Raw genomic sequence first — 24,580 nt, forward strand, 5'->3', positions numbered from 1 at the left:
GAGACTTGCTTTTTTCCACGTGTGCTTTAGTGCATTTGTCTGTTTAATAACTCTCTGAGAGACATACTCAGTGTGACCCAAGTGTTATCAGCTTGGGCTCAGGGTGCTCTCATCAATGTCAGTCTTTTCCTCACATGTCTCTGTGCTGGGCTCCACATTGTCATGTTAAAAGACACCCTGCAACCTTTACTTTTCCCTTTAATCTTCATATGGCATTGCTCAGGTCATGGGAGATGTAAGCACGTGAAGTAAGGAAAAGCCAAGCCTAAACCATGAAGACAGTCTAAATCAAAGCTCCATCAAGCTGCTTTTCCTTCCCGCTGGCTCTGAACCAGAACAAAGAATTAAACATCTTTTCATCTTATGTCTCACTACTGATGAAGAAGGTACTTCCTAGCAGACATCACACAGGGTTTTATATCCCTGAATGTGTTTCAGGTAGAGGGTCCTGTCTTGGTAGTTGGAAATGTGATAAACATAAATGAGACGTTTGTTTGATTGATAAAGAAAGATAAAACTGAAACTTCCACTATGAATCTAAATAAATGTTCTTCAGCATTAACTTGTCTAAAGCAAAAAATTCACAAAGCATTTTTAATAGAGATTTGCTGCTTTTCTGTAATCTAAAAATCTCTTTTACAGGTTTTATTGGAAAACAGTGACATAATCACTGGCAGAACATATAAAATATGTAATTGCAACTTGGAGGAGAAAGTAAGTTTGTTCTGGTATTAAAAATTTTCTATAAGAAGAATTTGATAAATACAATGCAGCATGCAGAATCAGCCTGATTTTTATTTTAAATGCCTTCTCCAGTACCATAGGGATATGTCCTTTATGGAGGACTCCGGACAGCCAAACAATTACCCCTGTTACAAAGGCCAAATGTTTTTCCAGCTTGCAAGAATTGCCAAAACTGTAATACGAACCTGTTGGTCTCTTGATATGTTCTTGTACAGACTGATGTCTTTCTGGGTGATGGGGCACTGCCTCAGATAGCCTAACAAATCCCTTCTCGAGCCTGTAATTCCTGTCTTTGTTTCTGCTCTATGAATTCTGCTGAATGCTCATGTGCCCTAGAGAGGGAAGTCTGGAGGCTTCAATCATACATACTGTGCATCAGATGCTCCAGTCTCCAATGTAACCTTATATTTTGTACATCAGCTCTGTTCTTCTCTCAGATAGCACACATTTAAGAGGAAACAGCAATGAAATGCAGAGACAACCCATACCAGGTGTGCCCAGTGGGTAGCTATGGTACATGAGAGCTGCTCAATGAACATCATAAAGACTAAGCCTACAGGGACACACTCTACAAACCAATACCTCTATTCCTTACCAAACCTGTGGGTAAAGTATCACACCAATTAAACACATGCTCTTCTCTGAGACTATTGCTAGGCGAGCACCACCGTAACACTGCGTTTGCTGTGGCAGAGCTCCCATCCCACTGATTTCCAGAACATCCCAACAGTTTGACTGATTGAGTCCATCCTATGACTTCACTCCAGTTTAGTAGTTCTAAATACAGCTTGGTGGAAAGACTTCATGATTGGATAAAATGTTATGCTGCTGGAAATAAGGAGCAGTGTGCAGAGCATATACCTTTATCACAAAATTCTGTAAAAGCCTTGGTGAAATGAACCTTCCCCATTTGCAACTTGAGCAGTAACATCTACTGACTGAACGCTTTACAGAACCTCTTGCAGTTTGATCTGGTTAGCGTTAGGAAAACGCTTAGAGGTCCTGAACAAAATGCTGGTGCACACATGCAGAGAATAACCAATATTTAAACTGAAAGAGAAACTTTGGGGTTAGTACATCTATGAGCTTTGGGCAGAGACATTTTGCCAGTTTCAGTCAAATTAGCAACACAAAAGACAAAGTTTTTGTTTCTGTTTTTCCTTCCTTAATTCTGCAAAATAGATGCTGTTCAATTAGAACCCAACTGTCTTCACAGTAATAAAACAGGAGATCAGATTTAAAGAGCCACATTTGCCCTTGTTTCTTGGAAGACCTGTCTGTCTCTAAGTTGACAGTGCAGCTGTTCACTGAAAATTATGCAGAAAGTTTAATAAAATCTTGGGATCTTAAAATATATGGCAAGTCCAACAGCTTTAAGTAAGCATGGATCACATTGTTTAGCTGAAATAGCTGACACATTTTTACCCTGTGGCTGTAGTATTTATCAAGTGCAAACAATAAAAAAGAAATTTAATAGAAGAAAGTAAATCAATCTGATTTCATCATCCATGTCCAGTCACAATTTCTCCTAATGTCCTGTGATGATCCGAGAGGCTGGAGGATATAGAGTGTGACTGTCATCCCACAGCAAAAATATTATCACACACTTCAAAGCTATTGGCTGCCTTTCCTCAAATAAAGTCAGAGCTTTAATGTGCACCCTGATGAAATCAGGATGGCCCCTTTCAAACTGAGATGATGGAGACAGACAAGGCAGTAAGATGAAACCAGCAGGAGCCAGCACACAGAGAGCTGCAGTAAATCCAAGCCATAAACAGAATGCCTCCTGTACTTAAAATCTTCCGAGGCCCCTGAGCTTTCTGAAAGCCGGGCAGCAGCACTCTGCACCCTTTGGTCTTGCAGACCTGCAGCGATTCAGAAGCAGCAGAAATTCTGGCGATTTTATAATGACCTACACTCATTAAATGAACGTTCTTTACATCTTTAGGGAAAAATGTGTGACCATTCGTGGCCAATCAGCAAGGAAGTCTGATACATCGCACAGGCAGAGCTGAGTGGCCACACGACAGGGCCATACATAGCTGCTGCCGCTCGTACAAGCGCCGCCTGCAATAATCACGCACTCGGGCTCGGGTGGCTTGCCCCGGCGAGGACTCCCTGTTCAGGATCAGTTAAGCTTCTGACACCGTCAATCACAGTGAAGTGCTCCCGGTGGAAGCTGTTGTGAGAGGGGGTGTGCTGCAAACCTGGCTTGTAAACCAGGGGATTAGCAACTGCTCTATAAATTGAAGTCCCAAAACTCATGTCTTTCACATAGTTTATTAAAACTTTTCTAGTTTATTGAAACTAAATCCATGGGAAACTGCATGCTGTGGCTGGGTTTCCAGCGTTCCAATCGCACAGGAGACAGTAAATTCAAAATCACAGTTTAAGGCAACAGTAGAGCACGACCCAATATTTGCACACACAGATAATCGAACTGCTCAGATTAACCCTGCTTTACAGACAAGATTCAAGTGGTTGTTTTTTTTTCCTTTTTGAGAACTTAAAAATGGCTGCTGATTCTGCAAGCCAGGCCTAGTAGAACTAAAGAAGTTTTACCTCGTGTTTTTGTTCTGAGAATTAAGATAACTAAATTTTAACATGTAAAACGGCATTTAAAAATATTTTAAGAGTCACATGTCTGCACTGCAATACCTTGGTCTATATGTACTTATGTGCATTACTTTTGATACGTTGTTAGCACATTACACAGACGGGCAACCAAGGCACAGGGCAAGACAGGGAGAGATCTGGTTTCAGATAAGACACCTACATCTAAGTGTCTGAAGTATAGATGCCTGCCTGCTCAATGGAAGTCTACGCACTCATGACAGCCAGTGGCGATAACCAAGTTGAGTCAAAAGAGTGACTGAGTTGGACAAATGCAGGAGCCTACTTTGAGATGCATCATCTCACCCTGATTTCTCAGTAACACATTGTCTGTTTCTGAGAGAATACAGCTAAATCTCTTGAATGCTTAGCCATGGGGCCTGTGGCATGGGGACACGACCCCCATGATGTTCACTATAGGTTTCTGCACACACTGCCAAGCTACCCCACGCACACAGTCTTCCCTGATGGCCACCACTCTTTGGAGTCACATCCAAAAAATGTGGATGCACCAAGAGAAAATCTTCTTGAGTCAGACAACATGCTTCTGCCACACGCAGCAGCAACTTCATCCAGGGTTCTGTCCTCCTGCTACCAACCTGAATGAGTTTTATAGCAAAGAATGGACAAGATGGGAAATACTCAGTTTGACTTTTTACTGTCTTCCAGAAGGCGCTAGTTCCATCTGTGGAGAGAGGGAACATCTGAATAATGGACCAAAGGTAAATGGCTTAGGGCTGAAAATGGCTTGGGGAAGGACATAAGGAAGCGTATAATCTAGTTTCATTGGCAAGTCAGGAACCACAAAGATCTGTAACGAACTCTTTTAGGACCAACAGAAAGGCTGTTCTGACAGTGAAAACACAAGGAACACAATCAACAACTTCAACTACCACAGCATTTGATTTCAAGCAGGGGGTTGCACCTACAGCCTTTCAGGAAACAGAGACACGTTATGTCTACAGGTAACGGTCAGACAATTCATTTCTACTTGTCAGAATACAGAATACACTAATCCCTGGCACCGCAGTGTAGCTGAAGGTAACTCGGTTAGTCAGCTAGCATCCACAGTGCGAGGTGGAAGGAACGCTGCTCTAAAGTCATTCCAAATCCAGGTATCACCTCCAGACTGGACGGGCAGCTTGACTGAGGAAGCAGATTTCTCACATAAAACAATGGAATGATGATGACCATCCCGACCAGCTATCCTTTGACCACCTACCCATCTCTCACGTTGCTCGTTAGAGCAATCAGCACAAAGCTTTCTCTATTGGCCGTTTAATATGTCAAGAGTATTCTTCAGCTAAATATGTAGGTAAGACCATTTTTTTTTCCCCCAAAGAGGAATCCACATCAGGACAACTTCTTTGAAGTTCACTTTGAAATGGATCACGTGTTACACAACAGCTGCATGCTGTAGGCTGCTGAAGGTGTGTTAGGCAATGGCGCTAACTGTATTTTTCTCACAAGGTTTGGAGAGCTGTCCAGGAATAAGACATTGGTAGTGAAGCCCAGAATGGCCAAGAGTAGTAAGGGCTGAGATGTGACAATGTATCTGCGAGAAAGAGACACTTCAGTTACCTGGGTAGGACACAAGTTTAGCAGGAGTTGGAAGAATATCCCAGATCCTGTAAGGCCAGAGTGGAGGATGTTAACAGCACAAAAGGAATCCTATAAACATTACAGAGCGATTGCATACAGTTTTTCTTTTCTTCATCTTGTTTTACTGGACTCTGTTGGTCCTTCTGCAGACTTTAAATCAGGTATTTGGTTTTTAAGGTCTCTGAACACTCTTGGTATGTATTTATCTCCATTTTGGCCTAGTAGGGCTGTGCCTTCTTCCCAGGCATCTTGCCGGCTGAGGTCTTAATGTTGTTGGTAGCCTTCCTTTTTAACTAGTCTGATAAGAATTCTATTTTATCTGATAACTTGCACTAGAATTAGGGTAATTCATAAGGAATAAGCAGCAGGTTTTTAAGACCTATTTTCTCCATAAGGAGTAACCCCCATGTGATGGGTCACCTGGTTGAGGAGCAGATTAGCAATGTAACGCACCATATTCAAACACTTTTCTAAGAACACAGAGTCTGCAGGGAGACCTCCTGCCAAGAAAATCAGTATTTCCCTCTCCAAACCACAGTATGCCATTCAGACATCAGTTTTGGAAAAGCCATCTGGAAATACTTCTAAAGATGTATTATTTCTGTTTGGCAAAGTATAGACATGGTGAAGAAATTAAAAGGTCCATGTACCTTCCCACTATGCTTTTCATCCAGGAATTACATTGGCTCACATATGAAAAGGGCAGCACAGAACCTAGATAGCAGCTGGATGGGATGCTGAGAACTAATCAATAGTTCTCATTTCCAAAACAAACCCAACAGCAACATCATGGTCTGTATCTTCCCTGTCACATGCTCTTGGCATCAACTTTGATACAAAGAGCTTGCTATTTTTGTAACAGATAGCCCACTATTAGCATAGTCACAAATATAAAACACAGGCCTGAGCACTGTTTAACCAACTGACAGCAGAGGGGCTCGCTTGCTTTCCAGAACTAATCTTCCTCTTACCTGTGTTGGGGACAGCAGGTGAGTTTTAGTAATATATTCTCTAAGGATTAGGTACTAAAGCTACTATTAGTGAAAACTTAATTCTTGATGTAGGACCATGACAGAGAATGCTACTGCCTGGCAGATTTCTGCTTTGCCACTTGCTTTTCATGCTCACACACACTACCCTCAGGACACTAACCACAGAAAAAGTGTTTTATGTGAACTGGGTTTTCCATTTAATTAATAAAGGCAGAGCCTCTGCTGATAGTTGGACAGGCATAACCCTGACAAAGGCCTATATGCTGAGGATCATTTCTTCTCTTGATGATGAAATAAGGACCATTTTGGTACAAAAGACTGTTCTAACCAGAAGAATTCTATAGTAGTACCTAGTTTAAAAAAAAAATAAAAATAAAAATGAGAAAAAAAAAAAAGGATGCAGGTTTCCCACAGTCTGTCAGTCTGTGTACCTCATATCCTGAGCATCTGGGTAAGCCCCATCTACCCACGAAAGGCTCCAAATCCAGCTCAACTGCTGCAGTTGCCTGTTTTTTGGCATCAACATCCAGAAGAGCCAATTCCTGATTTTGCATGCCTGCCGATGTCACTTAAGCAAATACTTTGTGTCTGACACATGACATAAGCATTATCATATTTCTTAAGCTTTAAACTCCAGATCATATTGGGTCCCCCAGCTGGCACATACAAAAATATAATGTGGATTATGGCTGTTCTCAAACTTGTTCTGTTTTTTAAAACTTCTCTGAAGTTTTTTTTCCTCAGAAAACCTTACACTTCCTCATCTAATCCTCAAGTAACAAGTTTAAAATTCATACTGCTTGAGTAACAAAACTCAGAAAAGATGATTAAGCTTCAGGGAGGGAAAAAACACACACATGAAGTAATGGCTCAAGAATTTCACTCCAAAGACTCCAAAAACTCTTTAGAGCACTAGCAAAAAAGGCCCTTAAGTATGTCTGTCAGTACTAATGGATAAAACCCACAATAAATATAAAATATCAAGCTTCACAATTTCAAGTGTGCATTAAGCTGTTTATAGGCGGGTAAGTTCTGCAGGTATTACTCAAAATTACATTCGCAAAAAGTTTGAATAAATTACTATTCTAGCTCATTTTAGCAGGTTACTCCACAAATACTGTAAAATTCAGTGTGTAATAAAATTTGTGAGAAAACAACTCATCACTTATATTTCCATATTGACGAAAGGATTCTACTTCTCAACACGTATCTGCATTAATTTCAAACATGTGACTTTAAACAACTAATGGTTTATTTTTTCAAGAACAAAATAGCAGACATGCTATAGCAGTTTGGTGATTAAAAAGAAAAAAAGTCTCTTCCACAACCATGTAAACATCCTCAAACTTTCAAACACTACCTTAGAGAGAAGTGTCAGGCTTAAACACGGACACCTCCACAGCTGGTGTTCTAGGTCACACTACCAAACCCTTTCCTTCACACTCACAAGAAAACTCCAGGCAATAAACAAACACACAGCAACAGGAGCCCTCAGTGCAGTGCTAGAGGCTAACACCGGTCCTCTGAGACAGAGGTTTAGTATCTTCTAAGCTTCCGCAAACTATTTTCACTTTTCTATAAATAAAGCTGCTTATCACTCTACTTAAGCTTTGGGAACTTTAGTTAGACCAGGAATTCCTCTAATGATTAGATAAAGGCTGTTGCAATGGACTGGTAACAGTCTTAAACAGAAGGATCTCTCCTCCTTCCTCCTCTGCACAGAGATTACTTGGGAAAGGAACCACCGTCAAATTAAAAAACTGAAAGAAAAGCCTCCTTCCAAAGTCATGTTTTAAGCTTCTGTTTACCAAATGGAGAGGAAATAATTATATACCTCAGCACACCCTGCAGGTAACAACTTTGCCTTGCACTTGAGGCCTAAAAATCGGGGAAGTGCTAAACTTCAAAAGAAAGTGTACACTGGATAAAAATTTGAAATGCTGGACCCTTCAGCTGCTTTAGAGGAGCAAGGCAGGCTTCTGAAGTGTCCCGAGCTCACTCATCGAGCTCACTCATCACAACGTGCAAGACACACATTTACATCTGTAAAAACCTCCTAAGTTAGAGCACTCATGGACAAGAGTTAACTATTTAGTACTTCTTCTAGAGTGTTTATTAAAGAAGCTGTGCTTGTTTGACCTTGAACTGTTGCTGGATGATTGCAGTTGCCTGCAGCAGTAGCTGTTTCCAGGGAAGCTGCTGAGCAGCTGCGAGATCTGCCAGGAGGACAGGGTGTCACATTCTTACTCATTGTGTTTATTCGCTAGCACAATCCAACTTTCCAGAGACAGGAAAACTACTGCAATTTGACAGCAGCTATTTACTGCTTTGTGAACTTGGCTAGGTGACCACAGTTCAAGTGTGTAATCAATATGCAGATCTATTTTAAAAGCTGTGCCACAATTAGCACTTAAAAACCACACAGTTTTACGCTAGTTGGGTCAAATTAATTTTATTATGCTCCATGATGAATTGCCACCAGTGCAACATCCTATTCACTGTACATTTCAAAAATTCACATACTAAAAATTTCAGTTTGATAAATGGAAAACTGAATGATTGAGAAGTTCTTACGGATTTCATACGTACAAGTGGCTAGCTGATATTGTCTATGCACACAGAGTGTTGAGATACAAAAGCCTCATGCTAGTTCGTTAATTGCTAAGGCTATCTGGACAGTCATTTAACCAGAATATATAAGAGAGGCCTTCATTACAATGTTTAGCAACAATGCATCAGTATCATGAAACGCTATCTTCTGCTCGTAGTGCAAGTGGCCGAGTGCTGAAGCATGCAGTTATGACTAACTTAACTGCCATTGCAGTCTTTATGCCTGAAATTTATCATGTACAAACACTATAAAGTAAATATTAACCTGGACACCACAGAATGTGAGTGTACTTCTTGTATGAAGAAAAAGATACAGAAAAAACAAAAGCTTTCTTTGGCCAGTATCTACAAATCAAAGTTTTATTCAGTAAGGTAACTTCAAAGCTCCCAAAACCTGGAATAGAAGTTTGATTAATGAACTGTGATGCTTAATTATTAACTATATTACAGAAATTCCAATTCTGGGAACATAACAGCTGAACATATCTAGGAAGTAGCGTGTTAGGAAAACCTCTAGGCCTCATCTGCTTAAATTTAAAATGCCCTATATGCAACAAAAAATAAGGGAGTAGTGCCAGAAGTTATATGAAAGCCGTACAAATAGTTTCCTTATACACAAGCTCTTAACTCCACTGCCATTAGCTGCCCCAGGCTGCACTTGCACTTGATCCAACGCTCAAGCCGTTACAGCAGCAAAGCTAGGAGGAAGTATTTCTAGCAGCAGAGGGCAATGCGAAAGTTACTGCAAGAAAGTGAGACCACCTGGAAATTTTTTTCCTCAAGTTATGTGCTTAAATTACTCTTGGAAGGAAGTTAGCATCCTCTGAATAATTTAACTACAATCTTACCTCTCCCACTACTTTTCAGCAACTTTCCTTTCTTCTCACATGACTAAATTAATTTGCTAAAGACTAGGCTATAACTGGGTTAGAAATCCAAGCCGTATCATGCAGGTCCAGCCTGTCAAGATCAGGTCAACACTGGGTTTCAGTCAATACAATTCTGATAACTTAAATTTAGCTCGATAGCTTGACTACAGTCAAAGACCCAGGACACTATGCATTAACTACACTCCAAATATGACTGACTTAACTAAACATTCCGTGTCAGATAATGTGGTTTTAAAAAAGATTTTCTACCTGAAAGTTACAGTAAGTACAGTAATTAATGCTGCAGATATTAAATACCCACATAGCATAGATTAGTATTTTGAAATAGGCAGATACGCCAATGTTTACTGCACTACAAAGTACAACTTATATAAATGTGCAAGCTGTGAAATGAGAATCCCATTTTCCGTCCACTTATTCAAATACTATTCTTGTGAACTGGGTTCTTGATTTCCATCACAACCCTTGGTCTTAAAGCCAACATATGTTAAGACAAAATATTGCCGTAAAGTTCAGTATTTCTTCAAAGTGTATATTCTGAGTTAATGGCTTTCCAACTTTATGGATGTAGGACTGGTGTTTCAGCATTTGCTGTGTACCATAACGCAAAGACTGCAGAGTAATACCACTTCTGTTTACTTTATTAGTACACCAATGTCCTACAAATTTTAAAAAGTAATTAAGCATTATTGAAGCAAGCATTAAACGCAGGCCTTCAGCCTGAAAACCACATAAAATTGATTTTAAAAATAAATCAAACTGTAGCAATTGCCAGCCTCCAGTATAGCCCCCAGTAATTTACACTTCTTCATTCTGAAAGTAAGAGCTGGGAAGGAAAAAAAAAACCAACCCCACAAAAGACTGAACTTGTCTGCATCGAAGATGCCTTTACCACTATTGCAATGTAAAGCCACCCCGTTCAACTTCAGATAGAGATCCCCAATTGAAGGATTTAATCGCTACTGCTCTTCAATAGCAGTCAGTATTGCTACAGTTAGGGCAAGGTAATCTTCACAACTAGCTGTGCATTTCTGCAGTGATTTTGTTTTATGTAAAGCATACCACTAAGATTTGAACTGCGATGTTGTGATGTATTTTAAACCATGCAATAGTATAAACCAGCCTCAACATTCATGTAGCATTTGAAATGAAGGGGCTAAATAAACTAAGAGCTGCATCACTTAAAGAACATAGTGCTATACTAGGTTTTAATAAGAAAATTTAGATACAGAAAAAGTAGGGTATGAAAATAGTGTTTTCCTTCTTGCATTATAACTAAATTACATTAAGGTTTTTGTCAGTCTCACATATTACATTTAAACTCCCTTATTGATGGAATGGAAAGTATTCACATGTACATGATCATCCAGGTGTAAACTTGCACACATTAACAGGGAGTAGCTTTGTAGAGGATTATGACAAACCTTTACAGATTAAATGAGGTATTGCACAGATTAATAAAAAAGCAAAAGGCAACAAAAATATACAGCAAATTGGTAGAACATTTACATGATAATTTTACAGAATCCATAGACAGAAAGTAGTGTTTAGTATATCATTCACCTTAAAAAATATATATATATAATAATATATGATCAATCATCCCATTCGTCATCATCCTCAAAGTCTTCTTCATCATCTTCATCCTCATCTTCATCTGTAAGATAAATAAAGCAAGTCACTTGCATGCACTGAATTAACATGACAGAAGTGTTACTGATTTCTCCCACAACTTTCTCAAAACAGGACAATCAGTTCAAGGAGGTCATGACAACACGTTCGGCAATACTCTACACATGACTTTCAGTTTAGATCAATACTGGCTGGAAGTTAAATCTAATTTGTTTCCTTTCTCACTCCTTTCCCCAGGTAGGAAAAACATATCTTGTTTTCTGCTATGAGAAGAAGAATCAGAATTTCTCACTTAGCACTGACTTACTATTCTTTCCTAGAGAATGTGAGAGTGGTCAGTTTGTTCCAGATTTACATTTCAATGATGGATTAATTTCTGAAATGTAAGAACTCCTTCCCCAGGTTTACTACATAATGGGACTTCTGTTTACTGTACAAGTAGATAAAAAAAGAATTTGTGAACCATTGTGGTTACTGAAATACTCTGAGCTGTGTAATGCACATCAACATCAATGCTTGTCGTCAACTTTATTCAGCCTTCCACTATTTTTATATGTATCGTCATTTAAAAATTGTAGCCTGTTAAAATTAATCTACTTATTGGTTAGGTAAGAGCATTTCCTTCCCTAGGGAAACCCTGTATTTAGCACCCTTCTGGTATTTAATTTGTGTGAAGTACCAGAATTGGAAATTACTACACAGGGCAGCAAATGAACAAACTATACTGCACCTAGTCAAACGGCCTGCAGACTGCAAGTGCAGTTTTGGTATCAAGGCAAGCTCTGGAAGAAAAATCTATCAAAGCCTAAACAGAAGAGATGTAACCAAACAGCTGCACTGCAGCCACTGAACTGCATTTATCACAAGGTGGTATTTGAGAAATGCAAATCCTCTGGCAGCCTTGTCCTTTCCAAGCACTGAAGTGTGAAAAGTTCAGCACTAGTATTGGACTAGTCAAGTAACACTAGTTATCTGATTATTATCCAGCAGGTGGCAACCAAAGCACACTGGAAGCCACAGGTTTAAGAGCATGAATCCTCTCAAGAGCTTTAGCTTTGGAAAGTATTAAAAACCTTCCTTCCAAAATGTTTTGACAACTTATTTCATCAGATGTCTAGGAGATAAAAGTAAGTCTGTTGTAAAAGGAAAAAAAAAAAATCTTTATATACCTTGATCAGTAATTTTTAATTCAGTATTACTGCAAATGACTATACACCAGTAATCCAAAGTAGCATGAAGTACCCATTCAACCCATCACTAGGGGTCTGCCTACAGCATTCTGTACCGGACTACATGCTGAAATCCAGGCTTTTTTCCAACATATTTTATGTTGAATACAAGTGTTAACTCTTGAAAATCTGACATTGTGAGGTCAGAAAAATTCCAGACCTACCTGAAGAATGAATGGCTTTGCTCCTTTTCTGCATAACTTCCATTAACGCACCCACAATTCCTGAGGTGGGTGCAGGTGTAGGTGGTGCACTCTCCTGACCATCAGATACCTTAGAAAAAAGGACACATTTAGAAAGATGCCATTAGCAAAACAGAACCCGTGTAGTTCAAGCTATTATTTCAGGCAGAAGGAAGAACGAAACTGCAGTTTGTTTCTTTAGCTCCAGCTGAGCTTTTATTTATAAGAAAGTCAACCTTTTCTCTTTTGCCATACAACTGTAGTTAGTCCCTACTCAAGATTAAATATTTCATTTCTGACTATCATGAAGTGATCACACTCAGCTAAAGCAAAGCTTCTTAATGTGGTTGTACAGGCATGACTTGTGTGGCTGCATAATCATTATTTCTTTTGTCCCTGGTATATACCACAAAATATTTTTTCTTGTATGGATTTGTTAACCAGGTCTGCTTTGGGTTGAAATTCCTTTGGAAAGTAATAGACTTTGATACTGCGTGCCAGCACCTACAGGCGAATGTATTTTGAAGGTATTCAGTGACATGAAGAGGAAATAGTAATAGCCTGAGCTGTAGCAGGAACAGCAGAGGCATCCCTCACGGGTGGCACTTTTTCAGATACAGGCAGCCACCTTCTCACCAGCCTCACTGTTTGCAGAGCACAGGTCCATTTTATGATACAGGCGGTGGATAGTGGTGGTGGAAATCTAGTGTTTGCCTTCCACTACCATTACCGCTGAACTCGTCCCCTGCAGTTGTTTAGACGATTTTACTGAAGCATTCAGGAGACCAGCAATCTTTCATAGTTCTTGCAAAAGTTCTTTACAGCCACAATACTGTGGTATCAGCCTTATAGGACTTGTGTAGGATTATGAAAAGTGAGAAATGAGTTTGAAACAAGGATAATTTCATGCACCAATACTCATCTATAGCATTTTCTCAGTACTACTGTTCAAAGCATCACTTCAAAAACTCTGAAGTTATGATCCAGCCCAAAACAAAGCCACAATTTACTGTTCACACTTCAACGCTGCAGCCATTTGCAAGTCCCAAAAGGGCTTAGATGAGAAACAGCTTTTACTCACGGATTTCAGCTGTATACCCTGTCGTATCTGGTCTAACAGTGCATCTCTTCCTGAGCAGGACACCGGTCGACTGTTCTGTTCTACTTTCTTTAACTGAGCTCCTTCTCTGATTTGATCCAGGAGTGCCGCTTTGTTTCCTGCAGGAACTGGAAGCTGGTGATCAACCTCTGAAGGAAGGCCCGGTGGTGGAGGAGGACCAGGAGGGGGTGGAGGAGGGGGTGGTGGTGGAGGAACAGATGACCCACTTGCCGGTGGTGGCGGCGGTGGAGGAGGGCCAGACGGTGCAGATGACGAATGCACTGGTGGTGGTGGAGGATACATCCTGTTTGGAGGAGGTGGGGGCACTGTTGCACCAGGTCTAGATGGAGGAGGGGGTGGAGGTGCTGCTGTGGGAGCTCTTGAAGGAGGTGGAGGTGGTGCCCCTCGGCCCCTAGCAGGGGGAGGAGGAGGGCCTGAGCTATGGGGAGGTGGTGGCGGAGGTGGAGGGGGTCCTCCTCTGCACGGTGGTGGTGGAGGTGGAGCTGAAATGAAACAAAACAATCTACAATTACATGCTACTCAATAGTCTTAAGTCTTTCAGAGACTAGCAGAAAAAGAAAAAAAGGCCTTGCCTTTTGCAAGGATCTCTGTGCCTGTGCAAATTTTACCAATTCTGGATTAAGTTGAACATAGCTGAATACAAACTATGCTTATATGAATGCAAACCAAGCTGAATACAGCCCCTACATCTGTTGTGTACTTTGTAAAAGAATCAACACTGCAGGAAGCAAGTGCAATACGTAAAAAACCTAATCAAAGTCACAAAACAAGCTTGATCATTAATTTTGGGTTGGTCCTATGGTAGTAATTTTCTTCATAATCCAAGTGTATCTTAAGTCAGTGTTTCTGTCAGTCAGTCAGGATAAAATGCAGAAAAAAATTTCAAAAGAATCCTCTAAAATTTTGTTGAGCTAGGACAGAAGGCAAGAGAAAGAGGTTTTAGAAAACCCTCTTAAAGTAAAATACAGAATTTCTACCCATTATTTTATTAGAGAATTACAGAGGCAAGCATTTTTTGAAGTAATGTCTTCTAGCAACAAACAAACTACTAATGCATTATGATGCAGTGTAAACTTACTCTTAGTCCCAACAACATTTTTATAGCAGGGACCACAGAAAGAAACAACTTCAGGGCTAACTCAATGCCCAGGCTCATTTCTATATGAAGCGGCCTTGAAATATACTTGCTCTGCTGATGGCATTTTAAATAGCACCATTTCATTTCCTCTTCCATTAAGCATCTAAAAGCTGATGGTACTTCAAGTTGTGTGGTTGTTGCACATAACTACTTAATAATCCAGGTGCTGTCATACAACTAAGAAAACTGGCATTTGATTTCATATGCTTTGGTAACACGAAGGGTATTACATTCAAGGAGATACTTCTTTACCTCTTCTGTTATCTCCTTCCTGTTATGTGCTGAGCAAGCAGGCTGTCTGCACTGGAATAGAAAGTAGACATCCCTAAAAAAGGGATTTTGAGGAAGTAGGAGACACTAGTGCCTCAGTGCCTCCTTCCATCCTAAAATTAGTTATGTTCTTAAGTTCCACAACCTGCTCTGTTTTTTTCCACCCCTTCAAAAGAACAACATGGGGAGAACCTTCTCTCAAACTTCTTATATTTTCCAAGAGACACATTGCCAACATTCTTGATTTAAAAAAATCCCACCACTTTTTGGCTGACATGACTGTAGTTTCCTTTTCGGCCACTGGAGGCCAGTATTTTCAAACATAACGTAGCAAGCACCGCAGACAGTTTTCCTATTACTGAAAAGATAATACAACACTGTCACGTTCCAGAGTCTGTAGATTTTGAACATAAGGTTTAAGTTGTGGGGAAGGGGTTTATTTGCATCATATCTAGACAGATATGCCACATCCAATCTGTGGAAACAGAGGTCAGGAGTTTTTAGACGGCTTGTCTGCACTCAACTGAAGTGAAATGAGGGAGGAGCAGCAAGGAGGGTGCACCATTACCTCATCCTCTCTCCCTTACCCCCAAACAGATGGTACAAGCAAAGCAAGAAAATAATTTAGGTTTTTATAAATGCACATTAATCTGAACATCACTATGACAAAAAGTTTGTAAAAATCTTCTGTTGATGGTACTGTCACTAAAAATAACAAGCAACGGGGAAAGGGCAGGAAAAACAGGAGCGTAACTTCTGTCTTAGCAGAACAACGTGTCTGCAACTCTCTAGTCAGCATCCTAGCAGGGTGAACACATAAGCACAGAAATTCTTGCAATAAACACAGGAAAATGCGTTTCAGTTGAGAAAGAACACTTCAAACAGCAGTCAAGCCTACACATCAAGTAATGTAATTGGAGATAAACCCACTGAAATACTGGAATATTTTATCTACCTCTATCAAAAAGCACAGAGGCAGATTATTGTCATGCATGTTAAAGATGAGGCAGCTTCTTTCAATGACATACATGCAAGTGGCCATAACGTGAAGTTAACACACACATAATAGGAAAAAATAGGCATTTTTAAAGTATTTTAAGCTAGTCATAAGACTCCAAGGCAAATCTTCTCAATCCAATTTTATGGCCAGCAGTCTGGGATGAACAACTCTGTAAACATTTAAACAGAGTTAAGATTATATAAAGAAACTGACAGATTTCTTACTAAGGAAAAAATTGTTTTGCTTGCAATTTAACTGATAAGTTTGACTATAATTTTTAGTATTGCAGTCAAACAGATGTGAACTAAGATTTCTCATCTAGGAAAGAAATCACACAGCAGCATGAATACTTTGAAGCATATACTTAGATGCCAGCTCAAATACATACCGCTCCACCGTGGGGGACCTAAAGAACAAATGTAACAAGTCACTGTACCCTGAATCTGTATCTTTTCAGTCACTCGAACAATTTACTCACTAGTTTCAAACTGCTATAATTTCAATGGCATTTATATCCTATTTCTCTTGAGAAAAAGCTTTAGTAAGGAAAAATTTTTTTAGGACAATTTTTGGAAGTTTGACATTGGCAGTGTAATTTTCAAGCTGATTTGTTATATTCCACTAGATAACGCATCAGCTGAGATCACACTTAAAGATTAAGCAGGAAACAGCTTATTTGAGAATTTTCTTGCAGCAGAAGTCTGTTCAAAACTATCAGGTTTTACTTTAAGTTAGAAAAAAACCCATCTTTTAAAAAATCATATAAAATCTGCAAGTCTCTAGCTGTTGCAGGGTTCATTACACAGTGCTTCCAGGGTAAATGGGCACCATACATACATCTGTCAGTCATCTTTGACTGCTATGACAACAGCAATATGGCCTCTAAGATCTTAATTTATTTATAAGATTGAGATTATAAATAAATATGTAACATACAGTCTGGAAAATCTGTATCGACCATACTGCACAGCTTCGCAGCCAGACTAATTACTTAACTGACATAGATAAGGTCTGTGTTCTTCAGGGAACAAGTACTCTCACGGGTCATGCATGAACATTTCTACATAGCATTTGGTGTACAGAAACATTATGAACTCCAGTGCAACTGCAATGACATGAAGTCCAGAGATGAGAATCAAAAATTGCTCATCATCAACAGCTTCTACTCTACTCCTTAAGGCAAAAAATGCCCTGCTAATTTTCACATGGAAGTTAAAGGAATCCCACCTTGTCTGCGCAGTTCATTTTTAACAGCTTCCACACCTCCTGTTTTTTCAATGAAATCATATATGACCTTTGAAGTTTCTTTGTCTTTTAGTTGAGCCTCTGAAATTCCACACAGATCAAACAGGTTTTTCAGTTCTGGGTCTAAGTTGTTCACCTGCAAGTCAGATATGTCAGTTTTAAGTAGCTTGAAATAAAAGATTTTTTTAAAAATATCATTTGTATCGGAAAAATCCCACAAACCATGTAGTTAAAAGGAACAGCAAAGCCAGTACATGTCTCTGGATTGACTTTTCAGTCAGAAAGGACAATTTTAGGAAAGGTTAAGTATCTTGCACAAAAATTTAAGTTTTGCATCTTTTCCCCTCAATCCCAGATCCCTCCTAGTCACTTCTACTCCAACATCTCTCTGTTTACAGCATCCTATAAAAATTACAATTTATAACTATTTTGATGTAAAGTTAACCTTATATTTAACGCTAATCTTCACAACTTACATTAAAAAGCCTTGACAGCTTTTAATTATTCAGTGTCTTGAATAACTTATTAAATTACTTACATCAAAACCTGTGTTTGGATCCCAACCAACATGTCCAATGTGCCTAAAAAAGCAGAAAAGTCCATTTAGTCAGCATAAAAAAAAAAAAAAGGACCTTGTTAACTAAAATAACAGGACACCAAGATAACTGGAGATGAATATTAGCCTCTACCTCCAGTCTCATTAAGATACTAAAAAAATTTCTTACTCCTCAGTGCCCCACTTAAGAATGGAATAGTAAAATTGCCTTTACTCCCACTTCTTGTCTTGTGTCAAAAAGTGGAGCAGTCATTTCCCCCCTTAGGTTATGCTCCATGGCAAAACACGAAGGCTCCATGCCACTCCATGGTGCGTATGAATGGTGGTGGAAGGACTGCACAGAGATCAAGGGAGGAGTTTAGCCTTTATATAGCAACTGAACTTCAAGCTACTGTCAAGGTCTTCAATGTCATGCAGCTGGAAAACCTCCTCGTCCCTGTCATCACTATTTGTTCTCTCATCATCCTTCTCCCATTCACTTCTTTCAAAGTCAGCACTGTTTTCAGTTGCCATCTTCCCAGGCTTCTAGTAGCCATTTCACATAAAGTACTATTTTCATGCAATATTGTGATATTACAATCAGCTAGAAAGGCAGAAGCACAATGTTACCAGCACTCCGTGTTTCGGGTTTGTTTTTGCCAATGGCCAGCTCTAGAAACTCAACGCAGTCTTCTGGAGTCCAACTCTGAGCTTTACAAGTCCCAGGTGAGCTGTTAGTAGCCAGTTCAGGCTAAGCTTGTCATGTTACAAGGACTATTTTGCTGTCCTTACACAGTGCCTAGCAAAACAGACTTTGTATTCTTGCTTGGGTCAGTTAGTACCACCAACACCACAAGTTTTCATAATAAGAAACCTGAAGCTCAATGATCGGTTTTGGTCTTGGTGTAACTATTATTAGTTAACTACTTAGTTTGAGGGGCAAGAAGTAAGAGATCTGGTTTAAAATGACATTATGCTACAGAAAAGGCAAAAAAGGAAAGCCCCCTGTTTTCCCTAAGTATTTAAATGCCTTTCACTACCAAAATATGAGGTGGGATTGATTACAGAATTCTGGATGTTAAGCTACAGCTTGATTCCCATAAATTAGACATGCATTTCCTAATAAGTAGCCTCATATCTGATTGCAATGTATTAACTGGCACATGTAAATTGACAGAAGTTTATCAGCCAATACAATCTCACCCACATATTTCTGCAGATCTGTGCAACTCAGGATGCATTTTTCAAGAGGTTGTAAGCATACAATTCAGAGCTTAGTACACTTACTGATATTAAAGTTTATATGGAGTAGTGTTAGCATTATTTCTCACTGATTTTTCATCCCTCAGAGTAAAATAAGTCACTTTTATACATTGTAACACATTTGTTTTCAGAGGCCTTTTCAATGAAAATACATATTTAAAAGGTAACTGCAACTCTTATGTTACTTAAATGAGTGTATACAGTAATAAGTTATATTAATGTTAACTAGAGTTTGGGTTTTTTTTTCCTCAGATCACTGAAAGTCCACATCTGTCTAACAGAAGGCATTTAAAAATTTTATCTACTGACTGCAACTTTGATCTGTCGTAAACAAACAGTGACAGTGTCGGTCTTCACCGGTATCACAGCTCAAGTTATATACAAGCGATCCTACTGGCATATTTGCCTAATGATACCAAACACCAGCTCCCAGCTCAAACAGCAATTAAAGTATCTTACAATCGTAAGATGACACACAGCCACACTCTACAGGAAACTTAACCAGACCCGACAAAATAGACTTTCAAGCTTCTTTTGCAAAGGTTCACCACTTACAATTTAATGTTACATTTAATGATACTAGAATTTTTGTTTGAATTTCATTAAGTATTTTATCTTCTTATTCTCAGCTTTTCTAGGTCAGAACCCAATAGACATTATAAACAAGTCACAAACTCATTTTATATCTACCCCTTCCACAAATCCTGATTGGGGTAAGATACACTAATGCAAATTGTTATTTGCAATTTTGTCAGCGCATGCTGAAGTCTGCATCAGTAGAGCTACAACCGTGACCAGCTACCAATAATCACTCTTCAGTTTTCTTTGTTTCTTTCTTCCTTCTTTTCTGCATTTTTCAGTTCAAGTGATGCTAATAGATGCAGCACTTCACTGATACTCACATCAGAAAGAACACGGTTGATATCTGAATTGCCTAAAGCACAGGCTGGTTACAGAAGCATTTTAGCCCATCTCTCCTTTTACTTCTGTCCACTATCCCAGTCTACAGAGCACTGTCTCAAAACACTGTACAGTAACATTACTGTAACTGTTAATACCAGCACTTTTATGGAATTTTATTCTGGGAAAGCACATCACATAATGGTTCAAAAGGACAAGACATTCACTTGGCATGTAAACCTCAGACGGGTTTTCTAATACTTCACAGAAACTGATCTTTCCTCCTGTAACTAAACTCAAGCTCTTTAAATTCCAATTGCTTTAGCAAGTAAAGTACACTTATTTGAGGAGGCAGAAGATTAAATTATCAAATTATAGTTCAGAAAAACAATAGTTAATTCAGTAAGTGACTAACACCAAGTTTCATGAAAATGAAGCTTAAAATGATACATCATAACTATCCTAAGAGATTGAAGATAGGTAAGAAACCCAACCCATTCCTAACAGGTGTATACATGCATGATGTACTTTCATCACAAGATATGGGTACTAGCTGACATATCAGGGTAAGTAAGTTTGTAAACAGAAAGCTAGAGATACAAATAAGGCTGCTGTTTACGACAAGTCAGGACTCACATCCATATTTTTCGTGACAAAGCACAGCTAAGCAGGCACAGCTGTAAGAATAACAGTGTTAGAGCTGACCACTGAGGCCGAATATGAGTCTGCACTGAGCTGACTACTTCAGTATGGCATCTCTATGCAGCTGAATTGTTTTCGAAGCAATTTTAAGATAGCAAGTTACTTTTTGTTTACGGCTGCAGTGAACTCCTCACTTGTGTATAAGCTAACTTGTTTTTAAACCCCACAGCATTCCAGCTAGCATTCACTGTAGTTCACGTTACACACAACAGTCACACACTCAAGTCTTGAGCGTTTGCAAGTATAATTGACACCAAAAAAAAAAACCCAACAAAAAACCCCACCCACCAAAAACCAAACCCAAACTCAAAATTAAGTCCTTACTGGAAATTAGATGGCGTTCCAATATCTGCCTTTGTCAATCTTCTCTTTTTAGTTTTTCCTTTCTTCTTTTCTTTGGTATATGAAATATTGTTGACTTGTGGAGTATAAAATCTGTTAGTTGTAATTTCTGGGTTTTTGATATCAACAGTTGCCATCGGTAGGTTTGGGCCTGTGAAGGTAAAGTACAGGATTTTTACTGTTGTGTTTCAAAAAAGCCATATTTAATGTATAATTTTTTTAATTTTTTTTTTTGAGTGGTAAAATACTTGTACTGTAGCCATAGCTCTATTTGCCACATGCATCTGGCTGGGTTCAGACGCACGGACTAAGTTATTTGCTGAAGAAAAAAAAAATAAAATGTTGCTAGAGCAGAGCAATGGCAGAAAAGTTTTCTAAACTAGAATTGTTTTGTTTGTTTTTGTTTTTGTTTTTAAATTAACTTTCTTTGCCAAATTTGCAACTGAAGAGTTTTCATGTCCACAGAACACATGGTACAAATCGCATAAAGGTGCAGCATAACTACAATCCTAGGCAAGTTCAAAGAAGTGAGTGCTATAAACAGTAACACCCAGCATGCCACTACCTTGGCAGCATAGTAAACTGATCTTAAAGGAGAGAGGAAAGAACCTTGACTTAAGCCCCAAGTGGGAACACTTTCTGCCGTCACGCGCAGAACCTCAACATCACAAGAACTTCAGAAGGCCGCTCTGGACACGCTACTGTCTTCAAATATAGGACAATATCTGTGGAACTATTCAGGATTTCTTATGTCTTGCTCTTTGCCAGGTTTGCAAAACAGTTGAAGTCCCAGATAAGAAACAGAGCTTGAAGAGTAGTGACAGTAAAAACGGCACCAGAAATACAAATTAAACACTCAAATTATGAATTATGTTCTCCAACCTTGTTCTTAATCACAAACAACTCTGAATTATTACTGTATAGTTACTGAAAATGCATCTGAATTATACTCCTGCCAATTCTAGTATTTTAGTATTATGTTACTTGTGTAATACTAGCAAATGAACACACCTAGCATGTTCTCCATGCATGTTTTTTAGCTTTGACAGAAGACGACTCTTGACACAAGCAAATGATAGCAGTATTTAAATACTAAGAGACAACTTATGCATTTTTCATATATATATACACACATATATACAGACACACACACACGTATGTATACACATACACATATTTTTAAAGAAACCTGCAAAAAGGATAAATAGTTTCAGTTTTGGAAGAATGAGATTAAGCAGTCAATTGAAGACCAATTTGGCCAGAAACAGTTTGAAAATGTCCTTTACTTGCCTATGAGTTACTACACAATGGTTAGCAAATCAATTAAAATAAGACTCATGCATCCAGTCTTACTGGGCAGACAACAAAAAAGTCTAATTAGACTTAGATAAATCTGAACCTTATTTTGACACTATTTTTTCATAACTGCATTTTGTATGGATAATTCAAAGGTCTCTAAGCATTGTGAAAGGGCCAACAAGCTTTAGGTCTCACAGTCCAAAGTCCAAAATCAGAAAGGAGAGGCAGACAGTACAACGGATAACAGAGCTGACATTTGTTGTTTAACACCTCAGTGGGAAGCACCTAGTATTGGCCAGAACAAGAAACAAGAACATAAACACAACAGTGGGCTAGACAAAACTCATCTAAAACCATATGACAACACCGATGTTCCTGTAGGAGTCTTAAAGGACAAGATTTAAAACTGCATTGAACCTGCAGGAAGAATTTCTAAAGTGTTTTCTGCTAAGCAGAAATGCCTTGATCTAGAAACGCCATGATCCAGCCAACTGTCCTTTGAGAATAACAAAGCACAAATTGACCACATACGACTAAGCAAAACAACTTGCATTGTTAAAGTTCCACCTGAAGTTAGCATTAAATTCACTAATCATCAAATATTTTATCAACCCGAAACCTACCAAGCAGAGTTAAGTAAAGTCTTCAGGACAAACTGAAAATTACAGTCTTAATTTCTTTAGATACAAACCCAAAAACACTGCAGGAGTTCATTTTCACCTTAAACACCTATTATATTTTCTCCATTATATTCTCTCTATTTTTACCTTTTATATCGATATTTGTAGTTTCAACACCTGTACAGGCGTTCAAAAATAAGTATGTACCTTTGCAATGCTACGAAGTTTGTGACATTCTTCTCACAATTCCTAGCAGCCTTTGAAAATGCACCTTTCTGCATGTAAAATCCTAAAGTAACCATACATGGTTTTAAGCATGCAAAACAGCGGCCATTTGCAAATTAAGTTTTATTCAGCTGAGCTCAAATTAAGGAATAATAGCCCAATTCCTTGGTACTGATAATATTCACACAAGAGATCACAGTAAACTCTTTAAGAGGAAAATTTTTCTTACCGTCAGGTTTAGACATTAGATGTCCACGAGGGATAAAAGAACCTTGGAAAGAATTGTACTCTTCTAGAACTGCCATATTTATATCCAGTAAAATTTTTCCCATCATAAGACATGCACCTTCCCCATCAGGTGTAGACAGCTCAATAAATGAAGATGAGAGAGGCATATAGAGCTCATCATTAGGAAGTATCTGACAGTACAGTGGCCTTAAGCATCCACTGTTATCAATATCCGTGACATCTTCAGAAGGGGCTCCAGAAAACGTAGTACAGAACATTCTGAAATGTTACTTCTATGAAATTCTCTGTATTTTATTTAGAACCTCTCTAGGCATCTGTCCCAGACTACAGACAGCCCTACAATAGATGCAAACTGTTCTAGTTAGCAGCTGAAAAAAAATTCTGCCACACGGTTCTTAAGGATTCCCTCAAAACCTAATTCTCTCACAAATCCTTGTTTCATCCAGAACTTCACTAAGAGGTCAGTTCAACTACAATAACTCTTCTTTATTTGCATAAAGAGACCTAGCTATTACAAATGCGCAGAACATAAATCCCAGGAAATTACAGACTAATACATTTTACATAACTGTTAATGCCAATTTGATTTTAATCCCGCAATTCTAAAAAAAAAAAAAAAAAATCTTAAATCCGTACCATTAAAAACGTCATACGAAAAGATGGAGTGCTTTTTCCATGCAGCTTCAACGTATGCAGAAAATCCAGATAAACAAGCTCCACTAAAAACAAAATTCCCCACAGTATTTCAAGCATGGATCATGTGAGTACAGAAATGTTACTGTTCTCGTTTCTCAGTTTTAAAGGTAACTATGCATTGATACTCATTACAAAAAAAAGGAGGTGTTCCTTTTTTTCCCCCACTAGAATTCCACTGCATATGGAGAGCAAAACAAAACCAGCTGATACTACAACTTTTTTTTTCCTCAGTTACATGCCAGTAGTATGTATCTGCTCTAGTCCGAGTTCCAAACACTGAAATGCAGAGGCTGTAACCCTTACCCTGAGCATGTCTCACCTGTGACTACAGAGGATATGAACATACCTAATTCTTTGCCAGCACAGAAAGCCAGGCATTACAGAATTTGACAGAACCAGAAAAAGATGACAGATAGATTGTGAAAGGGTACATGACTGATACTGAAACACTTTACTAAAAATCCAGAGACGCTCAAAGCCTT

At 38.8% G+C, this 24,580-nt stretch overlaps 1 protein-coding gene across 2 annotated transcripts in view; it reads right to left on the bottom strand.

Annotated features, from left to right (window-relative positions):
- Positions 1 to 11,046: 11,046 nt before the first annotated feature.
- The window catches only part of WASL (WASP like actin nucleation promoting factor), a 49,762-nt gene continuing 36,228 nt past the window's right edge, over positions 11,047 to 24,580 (bottom strand). The window contains exons 6-12 of one of the 2 annotated variants that reach the window (XM_086473460.1): positions 20,992 to 21,160; positions 17,806 to 17,848; positions 17,250 to 17,403; positions 16,411 to 16,428; positions 13,576 to 14,096; positions 12,477 to 12,585; positions 11,047 to 11,108 (exon numbers count right to left, since the gene is read on the bottom strand). In XM_086473460.1, the coding sequence (XP_086329586.1) occupies positions 11,047 to 11,108; positions 12,477 to 12,585; positions 13,576 to 14,096; positions 16,411 to 16,428; positions 17,250 to 17,403; positions 17,806 to 17,848; positions 20,992 to 21,160 (1,076 nt within the window). The remainder of the gene's footprint in view (positions 11,109 to 12,476; positions 12,586 to 13,575; positions 14,097 to 16,410; positions 16,429 to 17,249; positions 17,404 to 17,805; positions 17,849 to 20,991; positions 21,161 to 24,580) is intronic. The other variant, XM_086473452.1, reaches the window with a different exon arrangement.

Source organism: Leptosomus discolor, chromosome 1 (assembly GCF_034619465.1).
Source record: "Leptosomus discolor isolate bLepDis1 chromosome 1, bLepDis1.hap2, whole genome shotgun sequence".
NCBI lineage: Eukaryota > Metazoa > Chordata > Aves > Leptosomiformes > Leptosomidae > Leptosomus > Leptosomus discolor.